Genomic DNA, 23,230 nt, shown 5'->3' with positions numbered 1-23,230 from the left:
TGTTACCAAGGTATAAAGTATTCCAAGCAATCAGTGGTGATTTGGACCGGGGTGGTGGGTGCAGAAGGAATGAGATGTGACTATATTTGGGGTATATTTTTAGATTAGAGCTAACATAATATGCCAATGGATTGGACGTGGAGTACTAGAGAAAGAGAATTCAAGGATGACAGCAAGGTTTTTGCCCTGAACAACTAGAAGGACAAAGCTGCCATTTACTGAGATGTGAAAGGCGACAGGTAGAGCAGGTATGGGGGGAATATCAGGATCTCAGTGTGGGACCTGTTAATTTGAGCTGCCTATTAGAAATCCATTTGGGGATAGGATTCTGGAATTGAAGGAGGAGTTACGACAATGAGAGCTGATGGCATGTAGACAGTATTTAAAATTATGAGACAGGAAGAAATCAACAAGGAAATGTGGTGTCTGTAGATAACTTAATAAGGTTCTAGAAATTGAGTATTTGGTCTTCCAAATAGTAAATATGAGGAAGACGAAAGAAACCAGCAAAGAAGATTAAGGAGATGCAGACAGAAAGGTAGTCAAATGGCTGATGGGAAGAAATCACAGAGATAGTAAACAACTTTGTCACATGCTACTGGTAAGTCAGGTAAGATGAGGACTGAGAATTGAACACTGAAGCAATGTGAAAATTTTGTGTGACCTTAATTGGAACAGTTTTGGTGGAGTGTTGGGGATGAAAACCGGACTCCAGAAGGATGGGATTAGAGGAAATAAAGACAGCAAATGTGGATAACACTTTCAAGAAGTTTAGCAGCAAGAGGAAGGAGAGAAATGGGGCAGGAGCTGGATGGGGAAGTAGAATCCAGAGGGAATTTTTTGGGTTTTGGGTTTTTTTAATGGGAGAAATAAGAATATTTCCCAGAAGACGGGGAAATGGATAATTCAGGAGAGTAGAGAATTGCTATAGCAATATTCTTGAGTATGGAAGAGAGGATGGGATCTAGAGCAAGCAAGTATGAAGACAGTTTGAAGGCAATAGAAGTTCTATAATTAGAAGTGATTATAGGGAATTCAAAAGTATATAAAAATAACTAATGCAGCTGTGGGGTTAAGGAAAGGCTTCCAAGAAGTGATCATCTCTGACCTGTGTCTTGGCGGATAAGTAAGAATTAGCCAAACACGTATCTTCAGAGAGCAAGCATAAAACATGGTAAGTGAAAGAAGCCAGTAACAAATGACGGTATACTGTGTGATTTCATACATGTGAAACATCAGCATACAAAAAAGCGTACTTCATGTATATGTGAAGGATAGATTATAAATGAAGAAAATTACAAGTTATTTATTTTTATGTTTTTAAGCCTAATGGTGGTATTCCGCACGATAATCTTGTTCTAATCAGAATGAAACCTGATGAAAATGGAAGGTTTGGATTCAATGTAAAGGTAATCTAAAATTTATATTGTACTCAGTTTTTAAATTAAGATGTTTCTGTTTCACTAATGTTTGTCTAATGTTTGATTTGTTTTGTTTTTAAGGGAGGATATGATCAGAAGATGCCTGTGATCGTGTCCCGCGTAGCGCCAGGAACACCTGTGAGTTACCTAATCTTGCAAGTAAATCCTATTTTCGAGAATATGAAATACAATAAATTTAAATACAATAGTATTTTTGTTAGTTTCAATACAGAAAAAAACCAATCATTTCTTTTAATTTGTCAAATTTCCAATGTTGGCTTAATATCTTAAATTGCTGGAAAGTTAGTTTTTGTTTATTCCCTGTCTATAAGAGATTTTAAAATCCTTGTCCCTACAAAGAAGCTGTTTATGTCTTTCAATGCTTCTAAAGTATGACCTCTTTAAACAGCAAAATGTAGACAGAGGTATATTTTTCATTTGCTGTTTATTTGCTTGTTTTTCATTTAGAATTGTTTACCTAGATACTATTTACGTACTCTATGTTTAAAAATTTTACTTTAAATAGAAATAATACCAGTGATTTTTTTTCCTCCTATAAGGACAATTTTTAAACTTCTTATTAACATTCTAAATAAAAGCAGAGATTTAGATACCCATTATAATGAATCCCCCATGCCCCTCATTCAGCGTCAGCACTCAATTACTTTATGCTCATCATAGGACAATTCTTAATTAACTATGGATGTATTATCTTTATTGCTCTTATATATAGCAGATATTGCTTTCAGTTTCCATTTATGTCGTTGCCTAAGTGGTCTTCAAGGACTTTTCGATCAGCACCCTTTGTCATTTAACTGTCCCCCACCCTAGGAAAAGTATGAACTAGCAGCCTGAGAGAGAGAGACCAGTTATGCTATTTCGGATGCTTTGCAGCAATCTCAAAGTTGGTTTGAAAATCACAGCCAAGATTGATTAGGGATATCATGATACATGGTTTTGGTTCTGGTTTTTAAGAACTTGGTTGGTTGCAAATAACAGGGTCCTTACTCATGGAATACCCCTGGTTTAGCATAAATACAAAATTTATTGTAGAGCTATAGAGATTTCACAAAATCCAAGGACAGGAATGCAGTCGGCCCTCTAGAAAGAACTTTAAAAATCATCAGTCACTCTCTATTTTTCATCTCTCTTTATGTGAATGTTCCATTCTTGTGTCTCAGTACAAACCAATTTGTACACTAGATCAGCCTCATCAAGCCTCTCCAAGTAACATACTCTAAATACAAACAGTGTGCTTAGTAGCAGCTTCATGTCAAGTCCTGTAACATCACCACCACCACACACACTCTACCTTCAAATACAATTATGACTCCTAAATCTCTACTAAATAGAAATTGTTTAACTACCACTATTCTACTCCTTAGTCCATGTGGTCCGATATGACTGCTAGTAACTTCCAGGTTTACATATGACCAGCTCGGCAACCCAGAGTGATTAAACCTGTCCAAATTATAGACTCCTGGGAAGTAAACCAGTCATAGGTCCAGTTTGGATCAGATGTCCTCTTTTAAGCAAATTGTGTGGTCAGTGGGATCAGGACTGGATATGATATGTAAAATGACTCGAGTCTACTATGCATATGAAAGATGGGGACAAAGATGGGGGAAATAATCCAAAATTATTTATTTAGTATATGTTTAATGGGAAATATGTATGTGTTTGGGACTGCAAATGAGGAGATAAGATTGCTATATTTTCACCTATGGAGTAGAAAGTTAGATAACAACTAAAATAGAAAATTAAGAAAAACCAAATGGGGTTATTAGGAACAGATACTGAGGTAAAGGTAAAAGATGTAGCTAAAACGTTGAAAGACGTTGCCTCTAGAGCAGGGGAAGATGGTAGGGAAGAATACAAGAAATAGTTTCTTGTCTTAAAAATCTTACAGACCAATTCTTTAAACTGTGTGATGTATAACTTAGCTAAAAACAAAAATTTTAACTAAAACTTTTTAATCAAATGTGTATCTTTTGACCTCACAGTTCCACTTTTACTGAAACAGTTGGACTAGGGAACAAAAGATACATAAGGATGCTCGTTGTAGTATTATTTATAACAGTTAAAAATTGGGAGAAAATCAAAATACATATCATTAGACTTTGTGAAATAAATCATGCATTGCTTTGCAGCTATTGAATTGTTGGATGATGTAGCTCTACATCAGTGTGGAAATATGTTTCTAAGATGGCGTTACGGGAAATGCATATTATAATTCCACATACATGTTTTATCCAGTTTTTTTAAATGTGAGCGATGTGCATTTAAAAAGCCTGGAAACATGCTTAAAATATTAACAGTGTTTCATCTAGGTAGTGGAATTACTGGTAATTATCACTTTCTTCTATTTTCCTTTTTTTAATTATCTGAATCATAACAATGAGCATGTATTGCTCTTACATTAGAAATAAAAATAAACCTTTTTTGTTATGCCAGTTGTAAGAGTCAGTGAATGACACAAAAGCAATATTGATTTTTCTGACCACTGATTGTGGATAGTTTTTAATTAAATCAAGGATGGTTAGGGAACATTCTACGGACAGGTTCATTTCCAAACAGAATTCTGTGACTCTAAATTTTCTTTTTAGGCTATAAAAATTATTGGTGATTTTTTTCCTTTCTGCCACCTACAACTATGTTTCATAAATACTGAGCTAAATTTGGAACAAATTAACACAGCAGAAATTTATAATTTCTATATTTTACTAATTAGAGACCATCACAGTCTTCCAATTGGATACCTCATTTTAAAGTGATTAGTAGAAAAGGACAGTGTAAATATTTTAATGTCTTTTTATATGTATTGGACACCTTCTGAAATGAATAAAATAATATCCAGTTAAAGTCATGTTTTATTTCCTATCTGATCATCTTTGAGCTAATAGCTGTTGCTCCAACAAAATTCATTTTAATACACAGTTTAAATTTGCCAGATCATGATGAAATGCAAATAAAAAATTATAAACATATCTGACAAAAGCAGATTAAGTATGAGAGAGTTCTATTCTCTTCAGTGGTAATGGGTAAAAAAAAAATCTCTGCATGTCATAGCATATTGGTTAATATACTCCCCTGCTAGTCTCAGTCCCTGAACTGGAAATATTAGTGAATGTCCACTTAGAGATTTGCAACTGTCTTCTCCCTAACTGTAGGCCACTTCCTCTTTTCCACCAACTGCACTATCCACAAAGTAAGGTGAGAGGATAACTTTCTGCTATAACCCATTACATTTCTCCCAGTACCATTAGTACCTCCCAATTCACTAGTCTTTGTACCTCAAATACATTTGTAAAAACGTGGGACCAGATTGGTACACAAAAGCATCACACTGCTAGCGCACAGGGTTATGTGAATGCCGTCTGCTCCACTACAAGAAGTAGAGCAAGAAGCAACCAGAGAAAATGATAGAACGTTAAATTTGAATTCTCCAGACCTTAACACTTTGCAAAGTTATCTCATTTTTATCTTCACAACTCTTCACAACTCTCACAAATAATTAAAGCAGATATTGGCTCCATTTTCAGAGTTTCAGGTGTCCAAAATCACACATTTCATAAGAAGTAGAGGAAAAACATGGCTCTTAGACCTGTGCTCTTTCCACTAATGATAATACCATGTTGGGTTTTATTGACTTTGTATTTATAGTGAATGTGAGTAGTCATGCTTTCGTTTCTTCAAGACTTTGCCACTGGAAGTTCCTTTTTTCTTTTTTTTCATAAGGTCCAACCAACCCTGTCATCATTTCCTTCTCTCTCTGACCTATCATCCTTCAAACTTGACTCCCATACGGCCTTATTACCGTGTTCCTGGAACATGCTGTCCATATTTCTGTTTATCTCTTTTACTTTGATTACTTGTTTTCTCAATAAAATACAGGCAGTCCTCACTTTGCACAGGTAGTGCAAGACCATAAAAATGACCATTCAAGCTGAAAGTACAAAGTGACCTTGATAATCACTGGGGGGAAATCCTGGTTGTTTCCATGAACCTTAATATTTTTATCAAAACATTAAAATCTCTCTACTCATTCATTCAACAATTAATGTATCGGGAAATAAAAAAAAACAATAAAATACATTCTCTTATTAATGTATAGGGAAATAAAAAACAATAAAACTAATACTGATTTAGTATCCTATAAGTCTAAACATTAGAAACATTGAGAATTTAAGTGTTTTATTTCTTTGTAAAAACTTATCACAAGTAGTTTGAACAGTGCTATGTCCCCATCGTGAAACTTAAGATACAGAGTGAGCATTCTTTCTCGCTTTGGCAAATTGTCATAATCCTGTCTAAGCTTGAATCCACGTCCAACATTTTGTCCTCTGCATTTTCAATGTTGTGAGATATTTCTAAGCACATCACTTCCTCATGGACGTCTTCCTCCTCCTCATTACAGCCACTGTCATCATTTATGTTAAGTTCACCGTCGCTAAATTTCTCACTATATACCTAGAATCTCCAAACAGTAGTCGTGTACATCATGTTTCCATCATCAGCTATTTCTTTTATAACTCCATTTACATTCAATATGAAATTCACTTCCAGCAGTATCACTTTTTGTTTCTTTGCTGCACTTTTAACTTTTTTGGCCAATTCCCTCTTTAGATTGTCCGTTGTTATGTAGGTTTATCACTGGGAGACAAGGAAGCAACATAAGTACATACTTTGCTGTCTCTGCATGAACTGAATAACAGGTGCATAGCTTGGTCACTGATCATGATCTATGTCTGTTATTTACATGGTGATGTTTAGACTATGAGCTAACAGCAAAGTTTGTACTTCATGCAATTAATTATTCACAATTAGTATATCATGGTAACTGAAATTTGTACCATGTTGTTGGGAAACTGGTGTTATTTAAACTGTGATAACTGACATTTGTACATACCTGGATGGTACAAGCAAGGGCTGTCTCTAGCCACCTCAAGACTACTAGTCTTACCTGTATGTCTAAGCATATAATGGGGCATCCGGAAAGAAGCTGTTGAATGAAGAAGGAAAGAAATACATTATCTTCATGGGAAAGCTATATTTCTGCTTCTCTTTTTTTTTTTTTTTTTTTTAATTTGGTAGTAGATGGATGCTTTTCTATATTAGTTTTAGTTCTCCTGTTGTAGAATCTATAAAAATAAATTTTCATGCTTTACTTTTAGAAAGCCATGTACAAATCTGAAACCTTATCTGCATTACATCACAGGCTGACCTCTGTGTCCCTCGATTGAATGAAGGGGACCAAGTTGTACTGATCAATGGTCGGGACATCGCGGAACATACCCATGATCAGGTTGTCCTGTTTATTAAAGCCAGCTGTGAGAGACATTCTGGGGAACTCGTACTTCTAGTTCGACCTAATGGTACGTACTCTACGCAGCACTGGGTATTTTTCATAATTCACTAGTATTTACTAGACATTGCAGCCAGAGTAGGCTTTTTAAAATGTAAGTCATGTCATGTCAGTTTCCTACTCAAAGCACAGTGGCTTCCATTCACTCTTGGAGTAAAATCCAAATTCTTGGCCCCCTTGCTTACCCCTCAGCCTGCTCACTCTCCTCTATTCTGTGCTGGCTTTCTTGCTGTTCCTTCTGCCTAAAATACTCTTCTTGATTATAGTATGGCTTATGCCCTCATTTCCTTCAGGTTTCTGCTCAAATGGCATCCTCAGAAAGTCCTTCTCTCCAGACTACCGTACCTAAAATGGCCTCCCTCTTCCCCCAGTTGCTCTAATAGTAGCAACTATTAATAGTTGCTCTAATAGGGTACTCAGTGAACAATTGTTGAATGAATGAGTAAATTTTGAACTCTGTTCTACTTTCAGAAAACTCTGAATCAAGCAGTAGTTACAGCTTTTTTTTTTTTAAATCCTGTCTGTGTTTTTAGTATGGTGATGCTGCTCTGGACAGCTGACCTGTTGATTCACAGAAACTTTCCTGCCGTCCGCGGACGCGCTGGCCCCTTTGCCGACTGCTTGAGTTCCTCTACAACAGTGTCAGAACAGCCTGTCTGTGGGAGCACTCCGTGGCTCCTGAAGCAGGTCGTTCCCCCTTGGATAGTTTGAACTATTAATTGAATGAAAAATCCAACTTCCTTCAGTCCTATTGTTCCTGATTCTATCACTTTGTGCTATGTACAGTAAATTTCATGCAGAATAAGTTTAATCCCTCTGCCTTCAGTTTTTTGACAATAGCTGGTTTTACTAGAAACTCGCCCCCTTTCTCCAGTTTAACAACCCCAGACCCTTCAGCCAGTGTGCACATGGCATTGTTTCAAGTTCCCTCAGCACTCCATCCATCTCCTCTGAGAAAAAATTCTTACAGATGTATTTTTCTAATTTTGTTCTTAACAGTTTTCTATTAGTCAGTTTTAGCCACCAGAGTAATTGTAGGTTAATGCTGTGTACCAGTTGTTGAAGAAAACCATGGAGAAGCAATTAGAACTCTATCTGTTCACCCACCATACCCAACCGTGTACATTTTTGCAAGAAAAAAAACACACAAAACTTATTTGGGTACGAATAGGCATTTTCATTTTATCTTCTCTACTTTGTGTTTTTCTCTTCGTGGTCTAGAATTTGCTTTCTAGGGAAATTCAAAGAACTTCAACAGAACATTCTATTTTGACTTTTCAAGGAACTCATTTATTTAGACCTGATACTGAGGTGATTCATTATTAGGCATTTTTTGTCACATAAAGCACTTAAATTATATACCAAGAATAGTATTCTCCCTATTTTGTTCTGTTTTCTCTTGATAACATACTAAAGAATTTACAATAATAGTAGTTTTTATGTGTTTCTCATATACCTGTACTCTTTTGTATATTCCCATTTAATTTTGGGGGGCAATATTGGGGGCCAGTGTGCTTCTCCAGGGCACAGCTCAGCTCCAAGTCCAGTTGCCATTTTCAACCTTTAGTTGCAGGGGGCACAGCCCACCATCTCATGTGGGAATTGAACCGGCAACCTTGTTGCTGAGAGCTCACGCTCTAACCAACTGAGCCATCCGGGCTGCCCTCCAGAAGCTCAGTGGCAGTTCGTTGTCTCCAATCTAGTTGTGGAGGGCGCAGCTCACTGGCCCATGTGGGAATCGAACCAGCAACCCTGTTGTTCAGAGCTCGCGCTCTAACCAACTGAGCTAACCTACCGCCCCTTCCATTTAATTTTTATAGCCATCCATTGAGATGAATTATCCCCAATTTATAGTTGAAGACACTTTGGCACCAACACATTCAGCTCACAAATTCATGAGTAGTACAGACCCAGAAGATGAACAGAAGTCCATATAATGGAAAAGTCGGGGCTTCTTGCAATTCAAATCACCTAATTTATACTTTAAATTAGAAGAAGAACCCACCTAGGACTTACTTCTTGACAAAAGATGTTTCAAATGTTATTTTATTGTCAAAATCTGGACTAAGACCTGTATTCACTTTCAGTGTGGGTGTGTCATATCTATTTTTATTTAAAATAACGAACAGCAGATCCTCAAATAATGTTTTGTTCAGCGTCATTTGTTATAACGTTGATGGGAAAAATGAAAACCATTCCTGGCCAGGGCCGCTGTCTATGTGGAGTGTGCACCTTCTCCCCATGTCTGTGTGGGTTTCCTCCAGGGACTCCAGTTTCCTCCCACATCCCAAAGACGTGCACATGAGGTGAACTGGCGTGTCTACATTATCCTTGTCCGAGTGAGTGTGGGGGTGTGTGTGAGCACGCCCTGTGATGGAAGGGCGTCCTGTCCAGGGTGGGTCCTGCCTTGAGCTGCCGGGACAGGCTCTGGCCGCCTGAGACCCTGAACTGGAATAAGCATGTTGGAAAAGAATTATCTTACTTGCCTTTATTAATTTTTCTTAAATGTATGTATCGCTCACATTTATTTCAATGTTTAATGCTAGAAGTGTTTTGGATCTTTATTTAAAAGTTTGGTGAGGTTTTTGTGACCAGAAATATATAGGAACTTAACTCTTGTTTATATCAATTAGCTCTAGTAAAACTGGCTTCATTGTATGTCATTTTGCTCCAATCAGTTTCCAAGAACCTACCAACGTTAAGGGAGGACGTGCTATATAATCAAACTTTAAAATTACGTTTGCCAAAAATATCAGAAAAACAAAAAGCTTGTTATTCTGGTCTTTCCCCTTTAAATCTTACTTCTTAGACAAAATGCATTCATACCATTTTGTCTTTTCATTCATTTCAGAAATTTATTCTTCTCAAAAGTGCCTACATATCTGAGCAGGAACCAAACCTCTTTGACAAGGACACTGGCGACCCATAGCTTGGCTGCATCCTTTAGAAAGCTGTATTCTGCCTTTCCTCCCCGCCCCCCTCCTCCCCTAACCACCACCATGGAAGTCAGGATTTTGCAGGAGCAAGGGGTCCTATGACCTCCCCTTCCTTCCTAGACCACTTTTTTCAACCCTCAGTTCTCTGTCCAAATAGCTCTGAGCCCACTCCTGGGCCTGTGTGGCCATTTTCCCACGTCCGTTCTCCCAAGGTGGCTCACATGATGTATGTACTCCCAGGCCAGCAGGGTGGCTGAGAGGCAGCAATTTGGAAAGGTGTGTAGAACAAGCTTACATATGGACTGGGATGTTCCTGTTCATGTTCACAGGCTCCCAGGTGTAAGAACGGAGCTGAGGGTGGGGAGAAGTAGTAGGATGGGCCATAGGCCAGAGTCTAGGGTCTGGCTCTCCTCACTGCCATGACCATGAGTTCTGGCCTACATTCACATTTGAACAATGGTCTCCCGGTTGTTTTGTACATATGTCAAGGAAAAGGGATAAGACATATTTGTTCAATTTATTTGTAACCTTTCAAACCTAGACATACGGTATATAGGCCTCTATTTGTATGCTTGCCCTAGGTCCCACAGATTAAGGGCAGGGCTCTGCAGAGCTGCTTCTTGGCAGCTCCTCGTTTTCTTCATGTCTCCTCAAGTTACAGATATTTTTAGCAATATGGCCAAGAACCCTTCTTTTCCCCAAAGGTGTAGAAAAACTCAACTCCACAGCTACTCTTCATCCCTACACTGTGGCACCAAACTCAGACCTGATGAATTAAGAATAAATGAATTATTTTTCCTGCCACATAAAGAATAGATATGGTAAATTCCTTTCATCAATTCATTAAGATTTCCATATGGCTCTTTTGTGTTTTTTGTTTGTTGTCTTAGCTATATATGATGTAGTGGAAGAAAAGCTAGAAAATGAGCCAGACTTCCAGTACATTCCTGAGAAAGCCCCACTAGATAATGTCCATCAGGATGACCATTCCTTGCGTGAGTCGATGCTCCAGCTAGCTGAGGGGCTCATCACTGGAACAGTCCTGACACAATTTGATGTAAGTAATGCGGTATGGTTTCTTAGCTGCCTTATCTGTCAGTTATAATTTACACACTAAAATGGTATTCTGAGAAATACTTGACAGAAAAAGAATTCTAAAATACAAATTTTTAAAATTGCTCCCAAAATACTAGCCATGGTTACATAAATAGATGTCTAAGTAAAAGAGGAATAAGGAGATTTTATACATATGTCATCAAACTAAATTATTTTTCTGTAAATAGCTGTTTTTATGACAGTTGGCAGATGAAGATAAGCTATTGTAGACTTCAAAATCCTGAGTTAAAGGAAAATAATTTTTGTACCTTGTCATATTTAATCCTCTAATTTTTGTCAGTGTAGTTGGCCATCATTAATATTTGTTGCTTGGAAGTATATGTTATAGATAAGTGACTATAAACATTTGTGACTAAAAAACACTTAGGGTGTGTCAGTTTTTCTTGTAAAAAGTCCTCGGTTCATGTACTATAACATCTGCAAGCTAAATGAAAGCTAAATATTTTCTATTTGCTATTCAAAACTGAAGGTACTTCATTTTTGTGCTGTAAGCAAAATTGTTCTAACTTGTTTTACCATTCTTCAAAATATGATATACAGTTCATATCGGAAATTGTGCAGAATTCAGCTTTGCAAATCTGGTTTAATATCCTGTTAGTCTAAGGTATCTCATTGTATAGATGAAGTATTCTAAGGAAAAAACCTGTTTCTTGTTAGCATAGACACAAGTCTGAAAAACAAAACAAACTCTTGATGGCTTGCTGGACTTGTCTTGTACTTTTTTTTTTTTTTTTAGCAACTGTATCGGAAAAAACCTGGAATGACAATGTCTTGTGCCAAATTACCTCAGAACATTTCCAAAAATAGATACAGAGATATTTCGCCTTGTAAGTATCTATGATCTCTGCATGTTAAGTTTAATCTTTTAACATTACTTTATTAAAACATTCTTTCTTTGAAATTTTTCAGATGATGCTACACGGGTCATTTTAAAGGGTAATGAAGACTATATCAATGCAAATTATATAAATGTAAGTTTATTTTTATTGTGTCTTTGTCATTGGTATAAGAGGGACCACTTATACCAATGCATAAACTTTGGCACTTATTCCTCTGCTAAAAGCCTAACGTTGACAGAATATTAAAATTTTCATATATTGAAAAATATTATTAAATTAATGTTAAATAGTTTGGTACTGCATGTTAATATACAAGTACACATACAGCAGTGGAATGGAATAGTCTAGTCCTGAAATAAAGAGTAGAATTTTGTTTATGATCTAGATAGCCTTTTAAATCATTGAAGATAAAACAGATTACCTAGTGAATGGGTTAGGTCTGTTGTCTAGAATATATCATGTAAGGAGCTCCCCCCTCTTGGGGGGAGAAAGGATTATTACTGTTTTCCTTAAGTTTGTAATATAAAAAATGTCAAACATACAGAAGTAGAGGAAAAAGTAGAATGAACTTTTATATTTATATACACATCACTCAGCTTCATCAATTATCATTCATAGCCAACTTTGTTTCACCTGTAACCCTACTACACCCCCATTTATCCAGACTGTTTTGAAACAAATCCATACATCATATCATTTATCTATAAATAGTTTACCTACACAGTCTTGATGCCAACATACATGTTAGATATATCAGAATATCAATGTAAGAAATGGAATCATGAAATAACTTGGAGGAAATATGTTGGAATTGTTTAAAATCTCAGAAAGTGGAAGGCTTTTCTAAGCTTAGAAAACAAGTCTAAGTTATAAAGAAAAGATTGGTGAATTTGTCAATGTAAAAATTTTAATATGGGGGATGCTTAAAAAGTACTAAAATGAAATGACAAACTGAATTTTTAAAATACTACAGAGGGCTTATTTCTTCAATATACAGAATAAATGAATAAGAAAAATAAATTAATAAGAAAAATAAATACAATGAAAGTAATGAAGGATATACAAAGATAGGTCACAGAAAAGGAACTTCAAATAATGTTTAAAAAAATGTTATGGTACTTTCAAATCTGTACAAAAGTAGAAAAACTAGTATGAAGATCCCCGCCACCATAAACCTGTTACCCAGCTTCAAGAACTATCAACAAATATCCGATCTTACTTCATCTAATACCACCCCCCTAGATAATTTATTTAAAGCCTAAATATATCACTTTTTGTAAATGCAGTCAATTCTTGTTATTTGCAGTAGTGATAGTCTATAAAGTCTTCATTAACCCTGAATTAGCAAATACTGAATTCTTGCTCCAAGGGGAAATAGAGGGTTAAATTCCCATGAGCCTCTATTGGCAACATTTTTGTCAGGTAATCAGTACATAACCTTGTTTCTGTTTGAACTTACCGTATTTAGTACATGTTGATCAATAAACTTTGAACTCACAGCCAACAGTACTGTAACTCATGCCTGAAGGAAGCTTATCTAAGACATGTTTCTTCTCTGTGAGGCATATCGCTTCTTACACTTAGAAGACTAGACAGCAATTCAGTACTACCCTTGGGGACCATTTTAACCAGTGAAATCACCACCAAGCACAAAAATTCAAAAACATGGCACTAAATAGACTGCAAAAAGTACACTTATTTATGGTATGTGAACAGAAACAAGAAGACAGAACCATCTCTCATTCAACATTCACTGGAAATGTACACATTCAGTCGCTCCAATTTTTCACCTTTTTGGACATGTTTGTAAATAACCGTGAAAGCTCTACAAGTATTTTAGGGTCATAAATAAATTTTAGCAAGTAGGCAAATTTGCAAATACATAATCTCTGAATAATGAGGATTGACTATTTTAGTATGTATCTCTGCGGACCCTTTTTTATTTAGTTTTTTAGCAAAACCACAATACCGTTATAACACTTAGAAAAAAATAACAATAATAGTTAAATAATACACTCAACTTAATTCACAAAAAGAAAAGTACAAATCAAAACTGTAAGGAATTACCATTTTTCGCTTATTAGATAGAAATATCAAAAAGTTTGATAATACCATATATAAGTCTTTCTATATCCTTTATCTGAAGCCTCGGAGTCAAATATCCTTTGGAATTTAGAATTTTTTGGATTTTTTTAAGGTTATTAAGTGCATATGCTATATATTATATAGGTAACATCCCCACCAGGCTATGAGACATTGCCCTTTAATCAGTATGTTGATATTCAACAGCAAACTATGGATAGTTCCAGTAATTGGGACTAATACAGACTGTAAGTAGTCTTAAATCAGTTAAACTCAGGTATTGCTGTCAAATCAGTTCAGGTAAAGTCAAGTATACCAAAAGAAAAAGACAAACTTAACACTTTAGAGCATTGGGAGTTTCAGAATTGTGGATCAGGGATTATGACTATATTAAGAAGATTATCAGGAAATAAGCATTCCTCATTGATTATTGGCGAAAATATAAATAGTACAACCTCTTTGAAGAGCAATTTGGCACTAGCTGTGAAAATTTTGAATGCACGTACTCTTTGATCCAGCATTCTCATTTCTTCCTATTGTCCATACAAATATGTTTATGTGCGCAAAAATGTTAGGTTTACAAAAGTATTCAGTGCAGCTTTGTTTATGGTAGCAAATAGGTTAGCAACTTAAATGTTTGTTAAATAAAATATGGTGTATTTACACAGTATAGCCATTAAAAAGAATGAAATTTTATTTACTAATCTGACATGGTCTCAAAGATTAAGTGGGGGAAAGAAACAAAATGCACAGCAACATTACGTTTTACAGGAAAAAAGGGAAGATAGTTTTGCATGTTCATTTGGGTATGGTATATAGAATATATCTGAAAGGATATACTAGAAATTAGAAAAAACGATTGCTCTCTGGATATAAACTGGAGGCTAGGATGGAAGAGAGACTTTCTCTATTCACCCTTTAATATTCTTCCAATTGCCATGTGCATATGTCACCTTATCTTCTTAATTTAATTTCAAAATAGAGTAGGATGATGACTCATCTTCCCCAAATACTCATAATCTTACTGCTTTCTAAAAATAATGAATTTAAAATATTTTTCTAATATTCTTTTATTATGTATACATATATGTATACATAAGTACATATTTACATATATGTTATATATGTGTATACATAAACATGTAAAATCTAAACTCAAACAAATGGCAGAACTTTCTGCTTCTCACAGATTTTACTAGTAAGTGTTTAGAGATAAATATTTTTTATTTCTGTACCAAGTTTCTGCCTCTGAAACCAGGTTCTCTGTAAAACCGCTCTTAAAACCATAACAGTGCTTTGGAAAATACTTAAATTTCTGTTTTCACTAATTACTGGCCATTTCCAAGAAATTTCTTTTACAAATAAAATAAATTGTTGATGAAGATTTGTTTTACTGATTTTGCATTTTATTGAGATTAGTTGTATTCAATTACCACTTAGTGGATGATTTTCATATGCTTGATCCTAGTAAAAAGTAATAATGCAGAAAATCTTATTTTTGTGTCTTATTCTGTTTAGATGGAAATTCCTTCTTCTAGCATTATAAATCAGTACATTGCTTGTCAAGGGCCATTACCACACACTTGTACAGATTTTTGGCAGATGACTTGGGAACAAGGCTCTTCCATGGTTGTGATGTTGACCACACAAGTTGAACGTGGCAGAGTAAGTCATACTTGAATCTTACACATTTCTTGGGCTTTTTCAAATTACATTGCATATACTATAGTCAAAATATTCACGTTACTGTCGTCTTTTTTGTAACTTTTAAATCCATAGAGGACAGAAAGTGGATTAGTCGTCGTCTAGGTCCAGAGTGGGATAAGGGGAATGGGATAAAGAAATGCACCGTGAAGACTAATGGGTATGGGATTTCTTTTGGGAGTAATAAAATGTTCTAAACGTGATTGTGGTGATGGTTGCAAAGCTCTGTGAATAAACTAAAAAAAATTGAAGTGTGTACTTTAAATGGGTGAATTGTATGATATGTGAATTGTATGTCAGTAAAGCTATTTTTTAAAACCCTAGTTATGAAAATAAATGGATTGCGTTTGGCATTTTAGTTGAAGATTCTTTCATTGTTAACTTAAATCTAAAAGATATCAAAATTAGTGCACCATTTTGCCATCCTCATAGTATTATAATAATTGATTCAGGCAAAAATTAATCATAAATAGTAAAACCCTGGGTGAAAGCTTGTTGTAAACAGGATATTTGCAGTCTCAAAATATATCCAAACAATTAGTATACAGAGACAAAAAAGGCAAAGAGGAAATGTTTATAGTTGGCAGATCTAGGTGAAGCATGTATGAGAGTTCATTCGAGTATTCTTGTAACTTTTCTGTAAGTTTGAAAGTTCTTAAAAATTAAAACGTTTTAAAAATTGGAGAACCTAAATTATATGTATATATGTATTTTAAATCTATTGATTTCAGGTTAAATGTCACCAGTATTGGCCAGAACCCACAGGAAGTTCATCCTATGGATGCTACCAAGTCACCTGCCACTCAGAAGAAGGAAACACTGCATATGTCTTCAGGAAGATGACACTATTTAACCAGGAGGTAGGAAGGCAAGGAAGATATTCATTAGGACTGTTACGTTCAAGGGGAAGGCTTTGGAAGTGGAAAATGGTTTTAGTCTGAGTGCTGGTACTAGGAAATATTTCAAATTAGTGAATTATTTGATTGATTGGGATGCTTTGAAATCTCATGAATTGTATTTTCCTACTATAATAAATGTATTTCCAGTTTCTGTGGGTAAATATGAATAGTCAGGAAAAAAGAATCTAGTAAATAAATAGTTATTACTCTTAGTACTTTGCCTATTCATAAAAATTATACCAGAGGTAAGTTTGTTAATCAGTTTTTTCCTCCAAGTAATATCAATAAAGTATTTGAGAACATCTGTAGAAATGAAAAGAACAATTGTAAGCTGTCAAAATATTCCCCTTTTTCAAAGATGTAAAGGAAAGAAATTTCAGTCTCCTCGGTATTAAGGGGAAAAGGTCATAGGCAAGACCCTCTGATAGCAGATAGAGTATAGCTTTTTAATTTCTACTTCTTCTTACTGCCACCTGGGTCACTCACCTTGGCTTCCAGAGCCAGAGCCAGAAATGGAAACTGATTAATAAATGATGGCTGAATAAACCAATTGGAAGATGTGTGTGGAGGTTGGCATGCTGCTAGTCATGTCAGGCTGTTAGAGACAGTGCACCACACTTTCACTGCCTGCAGCTACATATTCCCCTGCCACACACCTTTGGTTTTGAATGTGGCTGGAAGAAGAAACAATCACTAGAGAAGAAGAGCAAACAGCACAAGCTATGAAGACCCAGGCCCATCCATCCCATCAATGGTTAAGCCTTTGGAAATGAGAATGCCATTCCCCCCCAGCCCCTACCCCTGAGTATGATTAAAGGAGCCAAGCAAGTTAGAGCCTTACTGACCAAAACGGAAGGAGCTAGAAGTTGTGCTGATTTCTGTTAAAGAAATCTGTCCTTGAGTAAAGTTAAAGTTACAAGAAATAAAATATTAAAGTTTCAAAATCTGATGGGCTAGAGATTCTGTCAGAATGAATTTAGTGTTTAGGGACATGTACTGTATAGCTCATGGTCTAATATAACAAGGCAAGCTAATAAGATATGTCTTCACTTTCTCAAGTAGATATGAAAGATAGGCTGTATATGGTTGCATAAAATAATATTTATCTCTTCAGCATAGTCTCTATTTTGCTGGACCTATGCATTGTCCACAGCCATTTTATATACTATATTGGCTTTATTTGCAAACCCTGAGTACCTCAGAGCTATGCTAAAACTCAAATTCGTTTCTAAAGTTTGACCCAAATATAATTGGGAAAATAAATTTGCTATCATAAATACATACATACATTGATGAAGAGACAGATACTACCCCAAAACTTAATAAAATATAATTTTACATTACCTGTTCTTGTAGGTTATTGGTACCATTAAATTCTTTTGTTAACAATAATCAAGGTAGTCTGTATTAGATACACTTCAATTCACTTTACAGAGTTACAGGATTCTTTTAGTTGTAGTTATTAAATTTTACTGAGGTATCTTTGGGAATTCTTCTTTCATTAGTCCCTTACTTAATTACCTTTTACTTTCATGATCTTTTCTGGAAATTCCCTTTAATGTAAATGACAATAACAAGATTCATTGATGAATGACTATAGCTACCAATTATTAAGCATATGATTCCAAACAGCTGATTGGGAGATTTATAGGTCCTCTCATAAAATCCTTTCAACATAAGACTATTCCTTTGAGGTATAGATGTTATTTCATTTTCAGCTGAAGGAAGTGCCTAAACTGACAGAGTCGAGATGTATAAATCCAGTGTCTTTTTCTCTGTTATACCAACTCTTGGCTCCTAAAAAAGAATTAAGCCCTGATTTGAATTTGTGTTCTTATGATCTTCAGTTTTTTTGTTTGTTTGTTTTTGTTTTTAAAGATTTTATTGGGGAAGGGGAACAGGACTATTGGGGAACAGTGTGTACTTCCAGGACTTTTTTTTTTCCAAGTCAAGTTGTTGTCCTTTCAATCTTTGTTATGGAGGGTGCCGTTCAGCTTCAAGTTGTTGTCCTTTCAGTCTTAGTTGTGGAGGGCACAGCTCAGCTCCAGGTCACAGCTCAGCTCCAGGTCCAGTTGCTATTGCTAGTTGCAGGGGGCGCAGCCCACCATCCCTTGTGGGAGTCGAGGAATTGAACTGGCAACCTTGTGGTTGAGAGCCCGCGCTCCAACCAACAACTGAGCCATCCACGAGGCAGCTCAGCTCAAGGTGCCGTGTTCAATCTTAGTTGCAGGGGGCAGAGCCCACCATCCCTTGCGGGACTCAAAGAATTGAACTGGCAACCTTGTAGTTGAGAGCCTACTGGCCCATGTGGGGATCGAACCGGCAGCCTTCGGAGTTAGGAGCACGGAGCTCTAACCGCCTGCGCCACTGGGCTGGCCCTGATCTTCAGTTTTTAATTTATGTTTACTTTCAGATTTTGTTTTCCTGATCTTCCATGATTTCACTTGTGTTTTTTAGGATTAGCCCAACTTTGTTCATAATTATTTTTTCGCTTTGCCATTTTTGTTCAACGAGTTCTTTAGTTTTCTTAAACATTTTTCTAGAACTTAACTTGTTTTTGCCTGTTTACTTGATTATCATCTTAAAAAATACTTCACAGGGGGCAGCCGGTTAGCTCAGTTGGTTAGAGCATGGTGCTCTTAACAACAAGGTTGCTGGTTCGATCCCTGCATGGGCCACTGTGAGCTGCACCCTCCACAACTAGATTGAAACAACTACTTGACTTGGAGCTGATGGGTCCTGGAAAAACATACTTAAAATAAATTTTAAAAAGTTAAAAAAAATACTTTACAAATAGAGAAATTGAGTTATAAGAAAAGTAATGGTCCAAGTAGCGATACTTAAATGGATACAACTATTTCTGTAAAATGAATTCTTTCTTGTTGAAATTTTGGGTTTTATTGAGTGTATATATTACTTTGGGGGAATAGTGGGAGTAATTTCTTTTGCTTTGCTTCTAAAATTAAAATGACATGAATGTTTATATTTTAAAGGTAATTCCTAAGTAAGGGTACATAATTTTTCATTTACACTTAGAAAAATGAGAGTCGTCAACTCACTCAGATCCAGTACATAGCCTGGCCTGACCACGGGGTTCCTGATGATTCAAGTGACTTTCTGGATTTTGTTTGTCATGTACGAAGTAAGAGGGCTGGCAAGGAAGAACCTATTGTTGTTCATTGCAGGTATTCTATTTTCTGTCCTTTATGATTGAATAGCTGACTAGATGTCATTTTTAAAAGGGAATGTGTAGTTTATTTTATCCTTAAGTTGTGATTTTCACTATAGAGAGAACTCAAAGCTATGCTCTGAAGGTAGAAGACAAAGGATATGTTCACTATATATGATTGGTAGAAACTTTATCACAGGAAGTAAAAACAATATTTTGAACTGATTCTTAGAAGCTTGTCTTTTTCATAGTTTAACATCTGTGGAATTGGGATGTGTGTTCCATTGATGGTATCTTAGACTTGATGAAATACAGTAATGTAGGCACTTGGTTGCAGGCTAAGGTTGAGAATTCCCCCACCCACCAGGTACTCCTTCCTGGCCTGTGGCCCCTCTCGGGACCTGGGTGAGTACTCTCACATGTCTTGGAATTGGCCTACCCAATACCAGCATAAGATACGCCACTTTTAGGAGCTCCAGGTAAATAGTCATAGTCTGTCCTCCTTTCCTTTCAGACTCATGCCCCATCTTCCCTTAAAAGGCCAGGTCTAGTGACTCCAGCCTTCACTGACACCAACTGAGAGATTAGGAGAGAGAAATTATTTTCTCCCCATCCTGCCACCTCTGTTAAGTGACTTACTCAGGGATGTATTGAGGTATCTCTTTATTCTTAAACTTGCCAGCACTTTTTAAGAGCAGACTTTCAAATTATCAAAAACAGATTGTAGACCACATATTTGAGAGACAGAATGGCAGGAATGGTAAACACGTTTGGCCATTTTCTATCCTAAGGGTCCAATGTCCACTATATCCATGTTCACAAAGAAGACTTCAAAAAGTTGGTGTGGACTTTCTCAATGGTAAAGTTTAGTCCGAATTAAATTTGCCTTTAAAAACTGACTTGACTGTGTAAAATACTATCTTTCGTGTATTTAATGATAGATTATTGTAATTCTGTTATTTTACATTTTAAAGTGAGGTTACTCCAGTAAATTTCTATACCTTGTTCATATTTTAAAAACTGAAATGTAACTCTTGTAAAATAATATTTTTACAACTATCAGTGGGGGGGAGAGTGGATACAAACCATTTTAATCTGTACTAAATGTGACTTTTTTTTCAATTTTCAAAATATTTTCTAGTTGGCCTGCTGCCTTTGTAATATTAAACATTAAAATCAAATTGTTCTTCTACTATACTGTGGTTCAATACTTTAATTTTCTGCACAAAATCCACAGAAGTATTAACGGAATAGTGTCAGTAAGACCTTGCCTCATATTTGTCTTTTTTAGTGCTGGGATTGGAAGAACTGGGGTTCTTATTACTATGGAAACAGCCATGTGTCTCATTGAATGCAATCAACCAGTTTATCCACTAGATATTGTAAGAACAATGAGAGATCAACGAGCTATGATGATCCAAACACCTGTAAGTACTGTACTTCACGTATAAGTGTGTATTCTCAACATGGGGATTTTTGTTACCACTGTATATTCCAAACTATGTTTTAAGCTTTTTGATTCCCCTGCCCAGAGCTAATAACCCCCAAGGGTTGTGAAATACAGCCCATTACCAAATCCGGCCTGCCACTTGTTTTTGTAAATAAAGTTTTATTGGAATACAGCTATGCTCATTCATTTACATATTGTTTATGGCTGTTTTCACACTACAATAGCAGAGTTGAGAAGTTGCAACAGACACCATCTGATCTGTAAAACCAAAAATATTTACTATCCAGTCTTTTACAGAAAATGTTTGTCAACACCACCCTAGCAAGTTAATTCTTGAGTGCTTAAACAGAATTGCCCTATGTTACGTAGTCAAATGGAATGCTAGGAATGATAGCATCTCTGACCTGGAGAATCTTGATAGACCTGCTGTCAGTGAAACACCTGTGGTGAAATTACCTTTTCCACGTAAGAACTTCAATTGCAGCAACAACATGAATCATAGAAATTAAGCTACTAACTTACTGCATTCTTCAATGACTCTGAATAATGTTCTAGGACTCAAAAGAGGAATCATGGAATTTTAGAGTTAAAGTTAAGATTACTTTTTCTATAAGCCATTGTGAAATGTTAGCATTGTCAGCGGCATTAAAGTTACTGAAATGAGCTGACCTATATGATCTTATAAGTGCCTGTCATTGTTTTAGCTTTAAATTATAGAAAATTTCAAACACACAAAAGCAGACAATATAATATAATGAACATTATGTTGAGTACTCAGACCCAACATTTGCCATATTGTGTCATCTATACGGCCACGTATTCTCCCCATATTTGAAGCAAATCCTAGACATCATATCATTTTTGTCTATAAATATTTTAGTATATATGTCTAAAAGACAGGGATTGTTTTTCCCTCTAAACAAAATCATAATACCACTATCACATCTAAGTATAATTAACAGTAATTCTTTAATATTATCAAGTAACCAGTATTCAAATTTCCAGTTATCTCATAATTCATATCTTTTTTTTATTTTAGAACAGCCTTATTGAAATGTAATTCACATACCATAAAATTTACCATTTTAAAGTGTACAGTTCAGTGGTTTTTCGTATATCACAGAATTTTGCAACTGTCGTTACAATCTAATTTTAGAACGTTTTCATTACCCCCCAGAAAAACTTCATACCCATTTTCCCTAATACCTTCCCCAGTTTCCCCCTGACCCAGCCCTAGGCTACCACTAATGTACTTTGTCTCAATAGGTTTACCTGTTCTGGACCTTTCAGATGAATGAAATCATACAATGTGGTTTTTTGTGATTGGCTTCTTTTAATTAGCATAATATTTAAAGGTTCATGCATTCTGTAGCATGTGTCAGTACTTCATTCCTTTTTTTGGCTGAATAATACTCCATTTTATGGATATACCACATTTTGTTTGTCCATTCATCATCTGTTGGTAGACATTTGAATTGTTCCCACTTTTTGACTGTTACGAATAGTGGTGCCATAAACATTTGTGTATGTTTTTTGGACTTTCAATTCAATTTCATTGATTTGTGTGTATATTCTTAATGCTGGTATACTGTCTTGATTACTGTAGCTTTGTAATAAAATTTGAAGTCAGGATGTGAATCTCCCAACTCTGTTCTTTTTCAAGACTGTTTCGGCTATTCTGGGTCCCTTGCATTTCCATGTGAATTTTATAATCAATTTGTCCTTTCTGAAAAAAAAGCAAGACGGGTTGAATTAAATCTGTAGCTCATTTTGGGAAGTGTTGCCATCTTAATGATATTCCATCTTCCAAACCATGAACATAAAATGTCTTTCCATTTATGTCTTTTTAAATTTTTTTCAATTATGTATTGTCATTTTCAGTGTGCAAGTCTTGCACTTCTTTAGTTAAATTTATTCTTAAGTATTTTAGTATTTTTGATGCTATTTGAAGTGGAATTTTTTTCTTAATTTCATTTTAGGACTATTCATTGCTTGGGAAATAAAATTGATTTTGTATATTGATCATGTACCTGACACTTTGCTGAAATTGTTTAACTGTAATAGTTTTTTGTGTGTGAAAGTGGATTTCTTAGGATTCTCTCTAAATAAGATCATATCATATGCAAATAGAGATAGTTTACTTCTTCCTTTCCAATTTAGATACCTTTCTTTTTTTTAAGAGATTTAGGAAACATATAAACCAATCAAAATGTATGGACCACATATGAATCCTGACATACTGTAAAAAC

At 35.6% G+C, this 23,230-nt stretch overlaps 1 protein-coding gene across 5 annotated transcripts in view; it reads left to right on the top strand.

The window, feature by feature from the left end:
- PTPN4 (protein tyrosine phosphatase non-receptor type 4) overlaps positions 1–23,230 on the top strand; it is a 174,153-nt gene that overhangs the window by 139,964 nt on the left and 10,959 nt on the right. For all 5 annotated transcript variants that reach the window (XM_074335257.1, XM_074335240.1, XM_074335231.1 and 2 more), the window contains exons 17-26: positions 1,326–1,409; positions 1,503–1,559; positions 6,640–6,796; positions 10,613–10,779; positions 11,575–11,665; positions 11,748–11,809; positions 15,278–15,424; positions 16,195–16,323; positions 19,399–19,547; positions 20,823–20,958. In XM_074335257.1, coding sequence (XP_074191358.1) covers positions 1,326–1,409; positions 1,503–1,559; positions 6,640–6,796; positions 10,613–10,779; positions 11,575–11,665; positions 11,748–11,809; positions 15,278–15,424; positions 16,195–16,323; positions 19,399–19,547; positions 20,823–20,958 — 1,179 coding nt within the window. The remainder of the gene's footprint in view (positions 1–1,325; positions 1,410–1,502; positions 1,560–6,639; positions 6,797–10,612; positions 10,780–11,574; positions 11,666–11,747; positions 11,810–15,277; positions 15,425–16,194; positions 16,324–19,398; positions 19,548–20,822; positions 20,959–23,230) is intronic.

Source organism: Rhinolophus sinicus, linkage group LG01 (genome assembly GCF_036562045.2).
Source record: "Rhinolophus sinicus isolate RSC01 linkage group LG01, ASM3656204v1, whole genome shotgun sequence".
NCBI classification, from domain to species: domain Eukaryota; kingdom Metazoa; phylum Chordata; class Mammalia; order Chiroptera; family Rhinolophidae; genus Rhinolophus; species Rhinolophus sinicus.
The sequence above is the reverse complement of the archived record's forward strand: the minus strand, read 5'-3'. Positions and strand labels throughout refer to the sequence as shown.